Source organism: Neodiprion virginianus, chromosome 4 (assembly GCF_021901495.1).
Source record: "Neodiprion virginianus isolate iyNeoVirg1 chromosome 4, iyNeoVirg1.1, whole genome shotgun sequence".
NCBI classification, from domain to species: domain Eukaryota; kingdom Metazoa; phylum Arthropoda; class Insecta; order Hymenoptera; family Diprionidae; genus Neodiprion; species Neodiprion virginianus.
Window position 1 is genome coordinate 40,479,318 of NC_060880.1, and position 18,805 is coordinate 40,498,122.

Sequence of the window (18,805 nt, forward strand, 5' to 3'; positions counted from 1 at the left end):
TTATACCTAAGCATTCAGTTTTGTATTCATTATATATATTTTTTCCCATAAAAATTGTTAAAAAAAAATCTGTAAATACGCGTATCTGGCATAAGAATAAATCTCGATGTAGTGTAAAAAAAACTAGCGCTACATTTTAATTCAACATACCTAAATACCTTAAAAAAAAAAGCATTACTGCTTTTGGGGGGAAATTAAAAGTTGTATTTCTCAGGCCTGCGTTAGGTGACCCCCACCATGTCCGTGACGAGGAAAGCCGCTCCCAGACATATTTTTCGTTCACTTTGGTACCCGTAGTTTCGTTTTTTATCCACCCCGACCGCGGAAGGCGGAATCAAAGAGTTTGCGCTCCCGTTTGTCGGCCGAAGGTTAAACAACAGCCGGCACATGGCTGATTTATTAGTCAAATACGGACGCGGATTTCCAACTTCTTTCTACCCTGACCGTGCAAACTAATTCCCAGTTTCCTCGACGACGCGATAGATCCGATCGCGTCACTGTTCCGCCTCGATTTACTGAAAACTTTGGAGTGCCTTTTTCACCCGAGGCGTCAAATTAACCACTATAAGCCTTGTGAAGGGGATTCGATTACCGCGAGAATCGGCAATCGGGTAATCGAGCCACGGAAATCTTTGTCCGGTACCCGTGTACCTAATTATTACAACGATCCGTCGCGACAAAGACAACGACTCGATCGATCCTTCGCCACGTTCTTCTGAGATTATGAAATGTGATGAGATAAGAAAAAAAGAGCAAAGAAATATAATCAGTTTCCACAATTTATTGACCAAGAATAAAAAAGTCTCAGCATTTCATCGGGTTGCGTCTTTGTCTCAGAGGCTCTTCGCCATATCGAATAATTGAACTTCGTCCGTGATTGACGAAGTGGAAAAAATTCTTCGTGCTTGCGTTGGAACGGATTTATATACATATACAGCCGTTGTGATTGGCACTTGGCGTAACCGCGTATCAGCTCGAAAGAAACCATGCGTGGATTTTGAGGTACATGTTTCGCAAGGTAGACAGGCGGGTATATTTATAGGTATGAACCATTTCTGAATTACGATATGCAACCGTATCTCGGCGCCACATTGTCGTAGCTCAAAAGCTGACCTGCATCGAGGATTGTTGCCCAACCCCAAACAATTCGACGTTCAACGAACAGACCGATAAAAGTATCGGACCGATTCTACTTCGGTTCTAACGATTCTTTTACGCCCGTTTCACCATTTTTTAAAACTCGAACAATTTATCAATATCGCATTGTCCTCCAATCCACGCACGTGGCTATCGACGCGATTTTCGCTTCCTTTGTCCAATGGCAATTCAGGCGGCTGAATTAGCCAATCGGCAAAATTCCCCTCGGGGATCGAATAGCCTTGTCAATTGCAAGGCTGATAATGATAAACCGATTATAATTTTGTGTTACGCTCGCAAACTCGAAGGCGATACGAGGAACGGAATCAAGTTTTCCACTGTTAGGTATCGATTCCCCTGCGGAATTAAAATTATTTTTAAATCTCACGTCAATGTCTCGCCGATCGTATTTCGATCGTTGCAATTCTTTACGCAATGCCTGAAATTCTTACGTATATCTAACCGACTCGCGTTACCTCTTATTATCTAATCGATGTGGAAAATAATATTTAAATTGTATCACGAGACTATCACGTAACAGAGCAGATTGATCAGGCCTCAATATCCAGCCGAGGAATATGTAATTTTGTCGATTACGTAAACTGACGTGTGTCAAAGATGTCTGTAAACTTTTTACCCGTTTTTGCTCAGTTTCATTGTAAAAAATGTCAATATAACGCGCAGTGTCACGAAAAACCGCATTTTAATTTAATCCCGTTGCCGATCCAGATGTCAGCGAATTTCTCGCAAAATTCTGATTGCTCTTTCTCTCTCTATTTTCAGGTGAGTCTTATCAACCACGTGTCGATATTTTTGTACTACTTGTTGCGGACGAGGTGAGTATTTTCTCGAGTCACTTTTTCCTCTATCGTTTATCACCTTTCCAACTGACAATGATAGTCGATATCCCGTTACGTATGTCCATCTTGGATATATACACGGATTTTATATCCACAATTTACACACGGATTTTACATCCTCGAACGAACTGAAAGATTCGAAAAATTGGATTGAAAAAATACAACAACTTGACGCAACGTTCGTTTGCTCTACAAAGCTCGAGAATTCGATGTAGATAAAAACCGTTTCCCTTATAAATTGTTGAGTAACCCAGCGCTGACGAACATTGATTAATTAATCCAGCTTGAAAATGTTTTGCAACTAGTTCGACGAGATTTTTATAACGGTAAAAATATCGCAACTATGTACGCGGAATTTCGATCTCTCGCATCCTGATTCAAGAGCCTGCGGTCGTTGCGATTTCTGCACTTAAAACGCTTAATTGCCGTGATTTTTCAACTCACTTGGTGAGATCGAAAGTCCAGTTTCCGCGAACCGATGACTGACAAGGAAGTTGTCACAGGTCGATCTCTCCGATTCAATTTCTTTTGTAATATGTTACAGTAGACTAAGAACTAAACGACACGTCTTTTTTTTTTTTTTTTTATTTGCCATCAAACACTTGAAGAGGGTAAAACCACCCTCCAATTAAGGCACGTTGAACTCACAAGAACGTGAAATACTTTTTAACCAATGCAACTGGAAAAGTTTTCTCACAACAAGAAATGAAAAATGTCATTTTCTCAATTAAAAAATAATAAAAAGAAACTGCCAAATCGCCCCTTGACCTGCCTTACTTTGAAGGATGGGGTTTCACTCCCTCTGAATGTTTACTGGCAGATGAAAAAAATAAATAAATAAATATCTGTCACTTAGTTTTCAGTCTACTGTAACATATTACAGAAGAAATGAAATCGGAAACATCGACCTGTGATACCTTCCTTGTTAGAACGTAAAAAAGAATTTCGGTGAATAAGTCAAACCGATGCTAACGCCTTTGTTCATTTTATTAACGAACTGCGCCGCGTCGTAGCAAAATTGAATTTAACCGCGATCGCGATATTTGCCTACGCTGTATAAGCAACCCGTAGTAATTCCACACCGCCAAGCCTTAACAACTTGACGTTACCTTGCACTTGATATTCATGCACCAGAAACGCAGCGGAACTCCAAACCGGCCGCCAAACGGGTCGTTGAAACCAGTTTCATCGCGGATCTCGATATTCAAACACTAGCATTTCGTATTTATCGGCATTATTATTCGATCAGAAAAAAAAATGTTCAGTCACAGTTCCCCAACATTGCGCCACTTTGGTTAAAATAACTTTTTTGCGTATCTTCTTTCTCTCCATTTCATTTTTTTTTTTCCTTTTTACTTTTTCGAGGCGCTGCCCTGTTTTATTATCCTCTGATTAAATAACAAAATTGTATTAATTCGAGCTACGTTGACGAACACGTTGATCGGATTAGGCGATCATCCATTCGCTGTGTCGACTGTGCGTACACGCGTACACATCAAACTCCCAAGAGGCTTTCACTTTTTCCTGTACTCACGACTCGCAAGCATCTCGTCGCTCCGATTTGCTTCTCGCATTGACTTCAGGCTTGATTTACTCTCTTTTGCGAATCGTACAGTGTAAGGAACAATCACCGCACAGCTCGTACTCTATCCGTATAATTTAATAAATATAACACTCTCGTTTCCCGGAGGCTCGAGTCGTGTAACGAACTGCAAAGCAACAAAATACCAAACGGCGAACGAAAGGCCGGAGTTAAAATCGGAACAAGCTTTATGATCGTGTAATTTTCTTGCCCAAAAACTTTGGACACTTTGCTATCCTCTGACTCTTGTCAAAAACGGCAAAAAATTTTCGTTTACTCTGAAGAGTCCGGAAAAGGGTCGTTGAAAAATGATTAGAATTCTTTCTTCTGGCTCCTAGTTTAATTGCTTCATTCTCACTCCGAGCTCCAAACATTTCAATTACCGGTTTCTGAGGCGGCCGAATGAGAAAGGCTCGAACTTCGGTCCGCCTCCGCAGAAATACTGTCCCTTTCGCCAGGGGATATACGCTGTGAAAAACGTAAGACCATTTATCTCCTTCAAGTCGTATCTCGGTTTTAACGCGTTGTAAGTTCTCACTTAAGGGGGTCGTCTAGTGTAAAGGCTGTTTCTTTGAAGGTTTTTTCAATATTTTTTTAAGACAAACTATTGAAATAAAATTTCTCGTCATTTTCACGCTTTATTTATCGGCATTTAAACAAACTATATGAATTTTATCATACAGACGAAATATCAAATATAACCTAATGTATGCTGCCTGATAGGATCGTATGTAACAAAAAGTGTAGACGTTATATATCTCAAAAAGTACTTGACCGATTCTCCTAAAATTTTTCCAGCATCTTTATCATACCTATATCTGTAGCGTGAACTAGGATAATCATGATCGCTTAACTAATCTGTATACGCGAAAAAAAATTGAAATTTTGCTTTTTCTTTCATTTTTTTAACTCGTGAAACAAAAACTACCAACGAAGCGATCGCATTTTCGTTTACAGATGGTACTTGACTGCGGTGTCTTAATATCTTCATCCCACGTCCGATCCCCGAATTGCTTCGGTAAAAGAGTTTGCCACGGTCGTTGAAAAAGTTTCGCAACCCCGAGCCCTCGGCTTTTACGTATCCCCTTTACGGAAAAACTTCTACTACTTTGCTCTGACTCACGGTTCGACGATTAAACATTTCATTCACGTTTGATCGATCGCCTTCACAGTCTCTTCTCGTCATAAACCGCACGACGTTGAAAACACCGAGATCTTGGAGTCGTGTATGTACTCGTTCAATTCTTTCCGTACGATCCGGTAATTAATCGTGACTCTGATACGCGATTCTCATCACGTGATGATCGATTCTCGGCTAACCGATAAATACATCCACCATAAAAATTCCGTTCTCACGCAATAACGACACAACTGTAGTTAGATGCTCTGACTCTTCGTACCTCCAGCGTATCGTCAGATTTTCATTCGCGCATTGACTCGACGTTAAATGCACCTGTCAAATTATGCACTTGGCTTGGCGCTGAAACTGAGCGGTTGAATTTGTTGCTCAACTTCAAACCCCGCGGACAAACCGTTCGTTTTTAACCCGGTTTCGTGCACGCGTAACTTTCTTTGCGTTGCATAACGGACCGAAACGCGTGTTCGCCTGTATCGATTTATTCATTCTCGCGTGTATGCCGGCACGTTATAACCGCCTGCAGTCAAACGCTTGACACTTTGATAATCGATATTTATGCGTTGTACGTACACCTGCGACTTACACAGAACTCGACCAGCTCAGCTAGCTTTCAGGGCAATTTATTTAAGGCCGGTTTCAACATTCGCACGCGTCGGCGATGAGCTCGATGACAACCGTCGAGTCGTTGCGAGATCGTCAGATCTGGATAAGACAGTTGGGAGTGAAAAAAATAAAAACAACCACGATTAATCGCTCTCCGACGATTTTATCGGTCCGATCAGTTCACGGGACGGTTTAATGACGTCGTAACCGTGGATTATGTAAACTAATATCTATGAGTATACCCTAACTGTTATTAATGATGTTTCGACGTATATCCAGAGCCACTTTACAGGCCTGCGAGGCTGACGATTAGTCGGTAATTTTCGTCTCGATGCTTTTGTAGCTTCGATTTTATTTCCAGTCTTAAGGGATTCGTCGAGAGGGTTGAAGAGACGATAGAGAAGCAATCGAGCAAAGCTTTTCGCAATTCGCGAATCTCAGAAATTCAAATCCCCCAGATAAGACAGAGTGAGAACGGGTGGAACATGATCTTGGTTTGGAAGTCGAATCGAAAACGTACGCGGTGAGTCTTGGTAACTGAATTATTTACGTTCGGCAATGATCGGATCACAACCGGTGACCTTTCGTTTTCGAAAAACTTGAACCGACATCTTTACCACGAGATATCCGCGATTAATAATCATAGACGGCCAATAATATGATCCGTTGAGAATCGTTGGCTCGACTCGCAGCCGAGAGCAAGTTGCGGTCGTTAAAAAGCTGCATTCAGAAGTTGGTGAAACTCTATAATCGTGCTGATGGAATTCAGTGTTGTTCGCATAGGCGATGATTTCTAAATTCTCTTTATCCTTTATCGGCCCAAAAAAAAAAAAAAATAATAAATTGGGCTGATCGAAGAAACGATTTCTTCAATTCCCAAGCAATTATTTCAGAGAATCGTGGATCCTGCATAAATATTTAAGAATTACCTGACATGCTCTGTAAGTGTGCCCACAATTACTAGTTCCATGGTAGGTTAATAGCGTTTTACACCCGAACGAGAGCTGCAATATATTTCCAAAACCTCACAAATTCCAGCCATTCGGAAGATAGAATTTTCGTTAGGAATCTCATCCAAGATTCACGAAAACAAAATTGCACGTTCGGTATACAAGAAGGTGCCATAAATCGGAGGTATGTTTTTTGGTGAAAGTCATCCGGCCACCAGACTGCAACATCTTGCGGTGAAATTGAGGCCTATCCCCATGACCGCATAATAAGAGATGGACGGGTCATCGCCCATGACGAACCATCGCTCTATAGGACGTTACTTCGACCCTTGCAACGATGTCAAGTTCTTCATCCAGCGCCGGGATATATTCTCAAGGACAATGTCAACGTAGCGACAAGTATGCGACAGCGATTGTCACGTCGTGAGAATTATCTTCGAAGACGAGTCGAAGAAAATGACAACCCAATAATCGCAGAGCGTCGGGAGAAAGTGGATCTTTTGGCTTTTTCCACGATATTAATTGATCGTTCGATCATCCGTCCCCACTCGCCGAATGGATCGGAGTTTAATCACGATATTCAGAGACTCGATCATCCGTTCTAAACTTGTTTTTATTCGACGCTTCCAAATATATTATATACATATATTTCACAATCAGGTCCAGCTGTTTCAGCTGTTTTTATCTTACTCCCCTCCCCCCCTCTCACTCTCCATCTCTTTCTCACTGTCTTTGTCACGCAAATTGGATTCATAATCGCCGTTGCGTCCGGCGCTCCTTCCACCGTTACAACGTCCGAAACTCCAAAACAACCAGCCCCCAATCTTTTGAACGGAAGTGCGCATCTTTTGTCTTTTCGAGAGATTCATTGGCTGCTTCAGATTACTCGACTCTACCCCGGACATCCCAGAGTTATTCACTTCCTCCACTTTGTCCGAAATCAAAGTGAGTGAAAATCGAAGCTCCGCTCTGCCGGATGTTACGTCGCAACGTATTATCAACCTACGGAACATAGTGTCGATAAAAATAAATCAAAAAATTTTAAGGTTTTTATAAAAAAGAAAAAACCAAAAAAAAAAAAAAAAAGAAAACTGTCCCTGTCCTTGGTCTGGATGAAAAAAAATATCTGTGAAATCGTTTGGTCGGTAAATTTCTTTCCCTTGGAATAACGCGTGGAGAAGAAAAATTCACGGCAAACTTCTCGGGCAAATGCAGAGGAGCGTGAAGTGAAGTCTGAACAACAAGTCGACTGTTAAAGACATTGCTCATAGTTGCGAGGTAAGCTGTCTACTTTACAGGCAAGCGATTCCAACAAGCATTAAGTACAGGTATTAATATTCTTGCTCATGTCATGCATCTTTATGTATACGATCTACGAGCACTTTCTCGCCCATCGATTAGCATCTCTTCAACGAATTTTCACTCCCGTTTCCGCATCGGCAGACTCGAATGGCGTTGAGTGCTCGTAGGAATGTGCCCGTTTATCATTTTCCTCGGTAAAAACTGTTTCACGTTTATCGGAGTCTTTGGGGAAAAATATTGACCGTTAAGAAGCATTTCGCGTGTGGAAAACCTTTCTCACGACTTCTTCCTGACTGCTTAAATCCGTTACGAAACTAACAGCACTACCCGCTTCCTCTCGTTTCAAGTTCCGATCTTTCGCCGAGTGAAGATTCGACGCTGACTCGACGTTCGGTTTGACCTTTACCGTGATCTTGGATTGGCTCTGGAAAGTTTAGATGGTCAGGTTGGAACATGTAAATAATGGCCAAGGTTCGTGCTGGCGGCCAATGCCGGAGTTGAAAGGTGTTTTAAATTCTGAAATGAATATTTAATACGAAAATAAATTCACGAAAGAAACTGACGGGATTTCGCAATGGCCAGAAGTGTTCTTCAAGCCATTGACTCAACAGACTTGACCCACAAAGAATTTTCACGACTTTGCGGAATTCCGTCATAACTTTTTGCCTCAATTTATATTGATGACGATCCGCCCGTCACTGGGTTTAAAAAATTTGGTCCCAGACATCGAGATTCTAGTTCATGGTTCTTGTTGTGACTACGCGATCCGGTCCACTAAATCGTCCGTAACTTTTTTCTTTCGTTTTGTCGAAGCGGTAATCGGTTCGATTGTAGAATAATTCGTTGCTTTGAGATTCTGCAAGGTGATAGTCCCAGTTATTGACCTTTTTTGGTTGGATATGTTTGATCCTTGTGTCCAAATTTACCAAAAAATAATTGCGAATTGACTTGGTTAGTGCAAAATGTAATGAAGTAATCGGTATTAACTGATAAATAAGTGAATTAGAAAATTAAGTCATGTTGATTAAAATTTATTTGGAAAAAATAATTCAATTGAAATAAAAATAAAATTACACGAATTAACGGAGGTTAATTTAAATTAACAAGAAATACAAAAGAATGAATTGTATTTTTTGGAGTCACTTGAATTAAATTAAATCATCGAGAATTATCCACAAAAAAAATTGAAATTCGTAAATCGAAACGAATCAACTGGAATTAAAGAAATTTATCCGAATCGGAAAAGAAAAAATTTGAAACACCATAATTAAGTTGGATTACATGAATTCATTTAAATTGATTCAACTCAAAAAATTATTCTGTCACACGACGGACTGACCCCAAATTTATCCAATTACAAGTGACAATTAAATATGAATAAAAAATAAAACAACTCATACCTTGATGAAATTCTAAAAAAAAAAAATTAAATTAGTAAGTGATAATTCGCGAGCCCCTTTCAAGGCATGATGCATACATGAAACGATGATAATAGAATTTGATTTATTCCTCAAGTACCACGCACTAATTGAATTTTTTTTTTTTTTTTTATGCATTTTCATCAATGCACGAGTTGTTATGTTTTTTATTCATACTTAATTGTCATTTATAATTGAATAAGTTTGGGGTCAGTCTGATCCCAGTGTGGCAGCAGTGTGATTCCAGAGAAAAATGTGGAGGCTACGGGTCAAGTTTCAATCATACTATTATTGTGAATTAACAAACATGTACTTGGCGGTATCATCTGGTTTGAATATTTTTTTGTATGCAATGATTATGCGCATACATTTTTGATCAGAAAAAGTAAAATTTTTGTGGATAATGACATTTTTAATGTACTTGGCAAAAGGTTTTTGCACCAATGGTGTTTTTGGGGCGTTTAGATCATACTTTTACCATTCTCCAATATGTAGTCCTCGTTTACACTGGACCTTACGTTAGTTAAAAAAAGAACACAAACTGTGTTAATTAAAGTGATTGCGCACTTGTCCGCGTAATGATTATCAAATATAACTCAATAAACTCTTGAGATGAGCCAACGAAGGCAAGCAATCGGCCTGTAACAGCGAAAAGAACGGGTGTGAAAAGTATTGGCAAACTAACGAGAAAGGCTCGATGATATAAGGACAATGCCCGCTTGTTCCGTAAATAAAACACTTTCTTTACACGTCGATTGCATAAACTTGAGTCACTGGTTCATGACGACAGGCGCGTACGTGAAACTCGGCGTTAAACCAGTAAGTATCAAACTGTCTGTAATTAAATAACCATACGTGTCCCACTGTGATGATTATATGTACAATGTCGATGGAGGAATTCAAGGGAACCGGAGCGATGCAAATCGTTTTCGCATATCATGAACAATCCACATTTTCGATGTCGTAGTAAAATGTAAAGGAAAATTCTCTAAATACTAACCTTACACTTTTTTGGTACGAAATATCAAACTTCATACCGTCTTCCAACTATCAAGAAAACTCCACAGAGTTTTTCTTATTTTTCGCAGAACTGGGATTGGATACAAATTTGTCACAGATTCGATGCTGCATGCGATGAAAAGAAACCGGATTTTGTGGATTGTATTAATTAACTACTACCAACGGAGTCTTCGTATAAAATCTTTTATTACAGCTAAGATATTAGTACTGTTTGACATGCTAAGTACAAGAATAATTATATTCCTTAATTAACTATTTACAACAATTCGTCAAATATGTAAAGTATCGTTTTTCAAATAACGAAGTATAAATTATCAAGGCGTACAAAATCTATGGCATCGTTAAGGATGCACAAAGAAGCAAAGAATCTAATGTTCACTGGTATAAATACTACATCCACTATAACGGTCAAAGCGATCATCTGACTATTCCAATTGCCTGAAAATGATTGCCGATTTCTTGAGGTAGCTGCAAAAACACCTTTGGGTTTGTCGTGTTAAAAGTTCCCGCAGGAGCTCTTCGCGTTTTTCACAATCGCGCCTCCGAAAACCTTGACCGGTGTCCTGGTCCAGGATATCAACATCTTTGATCCTCCGATGAAGGGACTACCTCTGCCGATCTCGCAGTGACTATAAGTCAAGTGCATCAGCTGTAAGCCGAGAGGCTCTTTTCCTCCACGTCGCTTTGTTCGTCTCCGCATCGTTTGCCTCGTGTCCCTTTTACTCCTGTGAACAATTTTCACTGCCAGAACTGGCCGTTGCTCGTCGCCCGTCTTCACGAGGGTCCCACCAAACCCTCCCTGATCTCCGAGATACTCCCTCAAAGTGCTTTCGAAAGCCCCCTCGCGTCTTTCGTTGACGATTTTCTTCGGATAGTCGATAAACCGGTTTGCCGCCGGTTTTGCGGTCAGCGTCTGACCGGTTCCTCCGGTCCGCCGGAAGTGATTGATTTCCGGACTTCTCTTGAATGCGAAATTCGAGTTCAACGATTCTGCGTCAATTCTATAACCCGAAGACGACAGGATCGAGTCTCGCCCGTTGTGAAAACCCTTCAGTCTGTCGAAAGCCGAGACCAGGAGAAGATTGAAGCCCACCACCGCGCCCTCGATTCCCTCTTCCAGTCCCTTGTCGAAGTCGGTGTACTCCTGACCCACGACTATGTCACCGCCGCTGGGTATCACACGACCGGCCAGCTACGAAAACAGAAAAACATTATACTTCCAGATCATCCGATGATGGGACTTCCGACATTGTCGCAGTCGGTACAAACACTGCCAAGTCATGCCAGTTTACCAACCAGCTGAGCGAGAGATTGATTCTTGGGAACGTCTGCGAACCCGACCAACTTTTACGCCTACAGAGATCAGGACGAAAAGCATCCCGAGACAGTTAACTGACCCTTCGGAACTGCGGGGCGAAGCTTTTCTCCTAACGCCTCGGCGTCAAAGTTTCGGATCTGAAGTGCACCATCGCACTCGACTGATCCTTTGATCCCTGATCTGTAAGGATCTAAGTTCGCCGGGTTCTAAAACGACGACTCGAAGGAGGAAGAGCTTAACCCGAATGGACGGAGAGTCTGCTGACCTCAATGGCTTGGCCCTCGGTCGCCTTCTGCCCATCGATCCAGACCGCGTACCGTCCGATCTGGTTATCCCAGCTCTGACAGACGTGGTACCATCGGTGCTCCTCGAAGCGGGTGGGATGCGCCATTATCTCGACTCCCCCGACCTCGAGGTGGATGCTGCGACCAAACGGCGATATCCAAGAACGCACCAGCCGCTCTGACTCGTCCTCTGTTTTGACGGAGAAAATACAAGGTGTACACAGTGAGGAGATAAATATGCTTCTCGCAAGGAAGGGTATCTCAGGTCGATCTATCCGATTTCATTTCTTTTGCAATATGTTACAATAGACTAAAAACCAAGCGACTGGTATTTTTCTTTTATCTGCGATTAAAACCCTTAAGGGAGTGAAACCACCTTCCAAAGTAAGGCTTGTCAAGGGACGATTTGGCAGCTTCACCTAAAAGAACATAATATTTTTTAAACAATCCAAGAAACTGCCAAATCGCTTCTTGACATGCCTTACTTTGACGGGTGGTTTCACCCTCTTAAAGTGTTTAATGACGGATAAAAAAAAATACGTATCACTTATTGTTAGTTTTTAGTCAACTATAACATATTACAAAATAAATTAAATCGGAGATACCGACCCGCGATACCTTCCTCGTCAATGATTCACGAAATTGCAACAACGCGAACTCCGTGCTCCAAAAATGTTTGACTGGCCTTTTGTTCGTGCCCATTGTCAGTCAAGGCTGCACTTATATTAAGCAATTTCGAGCCGGACTTAAAAGGTACTGTTACCACATACTGCCCGACTCCCACGCGAGGTCAGGGCTTGGAAACAGAGCGTAAGTTACTTCTCTTTAATCACCTTAGAGCAAATCTCGTCATCTAGTTTTGGCCCCCTCTAATTCCTCGCTAAGCTCATGAGCTCAGCTGTCTAACTGTACCACCGCTTACTCGACGCAGGCAAATTGCTCTTTTTGAATTAACGATAGAGCTAAAGGAGAGCTAATCAAATACCGTTAAGTCCTGATACTATCATTTTTTTCTTTTCTTTCTTTTGCTCTTGTCTCGACGCGTTTTTTCCGCTGCGACTCGTTTTCCATTCGAACGGCTGGTAGGCTTTGCGATTAGTGACTCACAGTAACCAATAATACATGTGTTATATATTTTACCACTTACTTGAGTACGAAAATATCGAATGAGCGTACGTCAAGTTGAAGGACTTGACCCACAAACAAAAGGTAAATTCTTCGATTTCTGGTACCGGAAGCTCCCAGCGTAAGAACTGCAATTACATTACAATTGGTTTACTTTATACAATGAAAGTATACAAAATCGTCAACACGTAAATGTCAGATGGAGATAATTACTGCTGAATGAAATTATTTGAGTTATGTACTTTTCGTACCTCGATATCGCGTTACAAAACAAATGGATTCTTTTGTTACACTGAAAAATTCAGCGTGCGAGAGTAATGAACGTTTTTACTCGACCGGAGATAAGAAGGATAAGCCGTTGCGTATTTTGAATCAGATAAACGCCCTCGCACAGTCAATTAATGAGTTTCGAGTAGATGGGCACGATTCTCGCTTCGTTTCAAAACACCAAGTCCACATCTATAAAGATAAAAATCGTCACCCGTATTCTCCGTGTATACCGAGTACACACGTGGGTGTCATTCAAATTTCACAACTCCGTTCAAATCGTGCGAAGAATAATGCCCAGTCGGCTCTCTCGCTGCAGTTACTCTCATCATCGTCGACGGATTTCCCGCTATTTCTTTTTCGTCGTACGAATATCAAACAGCTCACCTGTATGTATCCCCTCTGGGTGAAGAGCACCTTGTGCATAGGCGTTTGTCGCTTCGTCAGGCCAACCGTGAAAACGTCGGTGATTACCGACGGGCTGGAAACGTGGTCGAATTGTCCCGCGGCTGGATAGGAGACGATCACGATCAAGGTCTGCAACCGCAGAAGCCAACCGGCGATACTAAACTTTCGCATTTTTACACTGTTGATTCGATCCTTTGTCCACTTTAAATATTGCCGATCGACGACACGAAGCACCGTTAACACTCGTGGCCAATCAAGTTTGGAATAAAACTGGGCTCGAGAGTCGGCTGTTATAATCGCGGCCGGAACTCCCGGTGTATCGCCGAATATCACCAATTCTCTATTGCCTAGAAAGTCTACAGTGAAAATAAGTCTATCTTTTTTTCTTCCTTCTTCTTATTTGAACTCGCCGATTTATTTATGACGTTATATTTTCGCCAGATTCGTTTCCTTATATTTGCACAAACCAACGGCGATATGTCAACATCTACTTCATAATTGATATATAATGTATATCCACTCGCGAGTGGTCATCGTCCACCTCGTTGATGGTTCTATAGAATAATCGATGGAATTTATCTCAGTGTCGTTTCGTAATCAGGATCCAAAGGCCTTGTTTTATTTTTAGTCCTGTTCAAGTCGGATTCACGTCCCAGTTCTTTTTTTTTACGTATGCAACGCACGAACCAAGCCTTGTTTATCTTCGCTGGATATTCTCGTTTCACTCTCGAGGCACGTCAACTCCTTTTCCGGAACGTTACGTCAGGCCAGCCAATTATTTCCGCTCTCCGTCATTCGGTCCATAAGTTAACCGTTGATCACCTGTTGGAACACTGAGTTGAAAACTGAGACACGGTCACGATATGGTGAATACGTCTGGAATGACGGATGTTAAGGAGGTGGATGTTACGAATCGGGATCGGATGTTGGTCGATTTGTCAATTGCGGCAACTCGAGGCGCCGGTTTCCGGTCTCACGGTTTACCGAAGAGATTTACAACTCCCCAACGAATTGCGAACCTAACAATTCTTTGGTATGGGATCAAATTTCTAAGGTTACGAGAGCTCTGCGAAGCCCGTCTGATGATCATTTACTATCGGACCTTGAAAAATGACCGTGGTCAGAAACCGATCGACGGAATTTGATCACGGCGCCTTGATTTTCGATAATATCCCATCGATTCGAAAATTGAGCAATTTTATAAGGCGTGGCCGAATTGGGGTCGTGGGAACTGGGGGGAGGTCGACAGGGGTCGTAGGTCAAATCGTGTGTACGTTGATGTCGAAATTCTTACTCATTAGAACGGTTCTTTTTCTAACTTTTTTTTCAAAGTGCCATGCGAAAAGTTTGTGATAAATGCTAAAATAAATGAAAAATATTACAATAATTGGCAACGACTTCTAAATATTTTCCTACCTCCTCCAGGTTTTATAAAAAATTTTTTACAGTGGTACCATTAAAAAAAATAAGCACCCTAGTACCTTTGGGGATCAAAATTAGACTCAATGTTATTTCAAGTTTTTTATTCACATTTCTTCCTGCTAACGCTGACAGATTTTTATGATCAACTAACTGTCCGGGATACAATTTGGGATCTGGAGACAATTTTTTAACCAGTATAAATTAATCGCTTCGATCTTTTTCTTTGTGAACCGCTGCAGGTAAATTTCTTCCTCTGTTCGAAATTCGCAGACATATTTTTGGCACAAAGAAATGAAGGCGCGGTGAAATGTTTTGACATAAAAGAGGAGAAAAAGAAAGTCAATGTATTATGTACCGGATAATTCTTGAAACCTAATCGATCCGCCTAAACTTTCCAAATCTTGTGATATATCGCGAACCTCTTGCAGTATACGATTGTGCAATTTCCCTAATTAGTCAGGATTTATTGGGTTGAAATGAGGCGAATACCGGGGACTTTACATCTCTTACGGATTTTCAAATCCTCCGAAGTTGGCGAAAGTGGGCCAGATGAATTCCAGGTTCAGTTTCGGAACACGGAAAAGCCGCTTGATTCTCGCGCAACGCGGGTGCAAAACAACTCGACATTGCTGTTTCCTCTTGTTCGATTCACGCCTGTAATACTGCGCGATTTCTTTCCCAGTTCGATCAAGCCGCGACCCTTTGCTACATTACGCAACTTTTTTCTAAATCTCTCTTAAACACCTCGACCCAGTCTCTGATCGTAAACGACGACGAAATGCCGTCTACGATACAAACGCGCGTTAATATCTACGACTGTTATACGTTGTTTTGACAAAAATGAAACAATGTTTTAAACTTTTTTAAATACCGTTTCAACCGTCTTCCAAAAACGAAAGTTTACCTACTTTAACGAGAGACGTTTTCACACTGCGTCTGAAGTGAGTCCACTTTTCACCGTTGGTTCACTCGCACCTTCGATTCGCGTGAAAACCAGTTGCGAGTAAAACGAACCGAAGGCACACATACTTATACGTTCTTCTCCGTGTTGTTGTTTATTTTTATTACAGAGTGCCGGGTTATGCAGCTGATTTCCAACTTTTTTTTTTCTTTTTTTTTGTTGCACCATTACGCTGCTTCGACACTGATTCGATCGGTTTTCGATTTCGGTGTGGAAAATACTTGCCGAAATAGTTTGAATGACAAGGGATACGCGTATATCGAACAAGGCAAGATCGAGGCGTTCTAATCGCAAATTAGCCACTTAAGCGGGACGTGTCCCAAGCCGTAATCGATAACTCGCGGCTAAAGTGCCGGAGGCTGCGGAATCGAGACCTGCTGCAACGGCCGAGTGATTACATGCCTGTAAACGGCGATCGATTCGACCAGATTGCAATATCGGTCTGACATCAACAGATCAGTGGACGGAAGTAATCGATTTGCAATAACCTGAATGTATCGCTTTGGGAGTATGCGAATATACGCGGTGACCCTTCATCACGAGGTTATCGATCATCGGAACGCTCCGCCTCACGGAAGAAATGACAAACATTGTTTCAAATTACCGTGTTTCGGTGAGAAAAACCAGGGTACGTAAAAGGGGATTTTTCCTACGTTGCTGCGATCCCTTAAAAGCTTCCAAAAAAAAGTTTCAAATATTTTCTATCACTTGTATCAACTGAAATTTTTGTTGGAAGGCGTTCAGGGATCGTACTAACGTAGGAATAATCCTTGTGGTCGAATTAAAAAATTTTAACGGTCGACCGATTACTGACTTGACGTGGAATGCCCCATAATTATGTCGAAAAGTTTTTGCAACATTTGTAATCGAACTGAGTGACGAAATTCTAAAACGGCGGTATATCCACAAAGGGTTCTATTTGTGCGAATAGTAGTTTATATCATTTGATAATTGGCACCGATCGCAACAGACTTCGGTTCTCCGTCACGATTGAGCCGATCGTAATTACGCCTTCCTAACAAGAGCGTTAAATTGGCAAGCCGCCTGCTCGTACAAACAACTCGTGCATACATACATACCTACGTAAAGTTCTGGTAACCGGTAATCTGGGACCGCATGCAGCGGGCCGTACATTGTGTAATTATATGAAACCCGAATGCCCCGCGGAGCTCATATTAGCGTGAAAAAAGTGAAATTTTATCCGCTTGATCTCGTAAGCGTAACACCCTGGATTATACGGTCTTCCGAAACTTTGCTCTTCGTCCTTGAATTGAACGAGCCTTGCTCTTGCTCTCGAAACAAAAATTATCTACTCACGCAACGTCGCGGGCTCGTTATTATTCTCTGTTATATACAGTTAGAAAGTATAATATAACTATGACGACGCTTCCGCCTAGCCGAGTAAACAATTTCTATTGTAATTCTGTGTTTTTTATTTCGAATACTGTTTAAAATTTTGAACTTGCCGCTCCTTTCCAACTTCCAATAATATTCCTATTCTCTGTCGGTAAAATCATTTTCGCGCTAAAATCAAGCCGTCCCGATTCGGCGGGAGTTTTAAACTCGCGAGCATGACGCCAGAGAATTAGCAAAACGTCAGGTCACATAATCCGCATCAATCAGCCGTCAACTTTTATACCTTAATTTTTATTCACGCTCGGTTGATCTGTCTTATAACATCCAAATCTCCTCTCCATATTCCGTAATTCTCAGAAAAATATGTAACTTGTAACAATAATATAATGAAAGCACAAAATAAATGGACCGTTTTAAAGATTGACGAACGCACTTCAATCCGACAAAATCGTTGCAGCGTATTCTTTTTTTTCATGTTTATCAATTACACTTACACAGTTTCGCCGAGAGACAAGAAATAAGTGATAAAAAATTTATCCACATACGATTTTCGCAATGGTTGAGCCGTTTTTCCTGCTCCTTATATACTTGTAGCCTAATATTTTTCGTGTTAGGATTATTAGAATTTAGATTACTGTTGTAAGTAATGGTAAAAAACAAGAATAATAATAAAAATAATAATAATAATAATAATAATAATAATAATAATAATAATAATCTTATTTCCTGGTCAAATTTAATACATCATTACACTTATTTAAAATTCGTTTGCAAGTACAACATCTTCGTCGTTTCTGCTCCACGGTCAATGGTTAATGATACTTATAATATCGCTAAAACTGACAGGTTGCAGATAAAAAATATGTACAAGCGTGTATGTCAGAGAGAGAATAAACATGATAATAGTTTCTCTGTTGGAATGATATTTACCGAATACGTCAACTGCGGAGTTAAAAATAATTATTGAAACGTGAAACAGGATTCAGAGTACGACCGGGTAGCTAGTATCAACGACCGGAGAACATTGACAATGGAATCGAGAGGTGTCGCGAATGCAGATAGAAAGATATCCGACCGCGCGACAATGACACTGAACTCTATTAAATATTGATCAATAACCGTGGATTCCGATTCCAAAAGGTATGCAATTTGTCTGGATAATCTCACCTTTCAAATCTCAATATATGCGCAGTGCAGCTTTCTTCTCGGGGGGCAAACGGACACGATGAATGGATTCGTTCGTTCATACGACGAGTAGAGCCGCGATCACGTGAACGCACTAACTCGGAGCACCCGATTTTCACCTCCGTCGAATAACGGAGCTATTCTTCAACTAAACGGCTCAATTTTAAGACAGGAGTGGTTCAACCTCGACAGTCTAGGCCATGTCTGACACTCCAAGGTTCGAGACTTCGTGGATTAGCCGCGACTATCTCGCCGGGGATGACCAACGACTTGAGTGGTGGGGTTCGACCACTTCGCCTTATAAACGTGCTATGGTGAAAAAAAAATAAGGAGAAAATTTGAACGAGATGATATTTGCTGATAATATATAATAATTTGACGAGTAACATTGAAAGCTTGTCAAGTGGACAACTTTGGTTGCGAGCCAAGCTCTTCCAGCTCTTCCGAATGGTCCTGTCATTTAACAGAA

The 18,805-nt window shown here is 41.2% G+C and overlaps 2 protein-coding genes across 19 annotated transcripts in view; one reads left to right on the forward strand and one right to left on the reverse strand.

Annotated features, from left to right (window-relative positions):
• LOC124302728 (uncharacterized) overlaps positions 1 to 18,805 on the forward strand; it is a 161,317-nt gene that overhangs the window by 119,307 nt on the left and 23,205 nt on the right. The gene's annotated exons all lie outside the window — the stretch shown is intronic.
• LOC124302737 (uncharacterized) lies at positions 10,178 to 18,538 on the reverse strand. The gene is made up of 5 exons (XM_046759211.1): positions 18,319 to 18,538; positions 13,392 to 14,234; positions 12,760 to 12,865; positions 11,594 to 11,802; positions 10,178 to 11,202 (listed from the first exon to the last, which is right to left on the reverse strand). The coding sequence occupies exons 2-5, from the start codon at positions 13,581 to 13,583 to the stop codon at positions 10,507 to 10,509; spliced, it is 1,203 nt and encodes a 400-aa protein (XP_046615167.1). The 5' UTR covers positions 13,584 to 14,234; positions 18,319 to 18,538; the 3' UTR covers positions 10,178 to 10,506.

Bases quoted from the DNA above. Each gene is read 5' to 3' on its own strand.
- LOC124302737 (XM_046759211.1), bottom strand. From the start codon at position 13,583: ATGCGAAAGTTTAGTATCGCCGGTTGGCTTCTGCGGTTGCAGACCTTG. The intron at 11,803-12,759 runs GTAAGTGGTAAA...CCGTCAAAACAG, and splicing joins TTCGATATTTTCGTACTCAA to AGGACGAGTCAGAGCGGCTG. The intron at 11,203-11,593 runs GTCAGCAGACTC...CTGTTTTCGTAG, and splicing joins CCGAGGGCCAAGCCATTGAG to CTGGCCGGTCGTGTGATACC.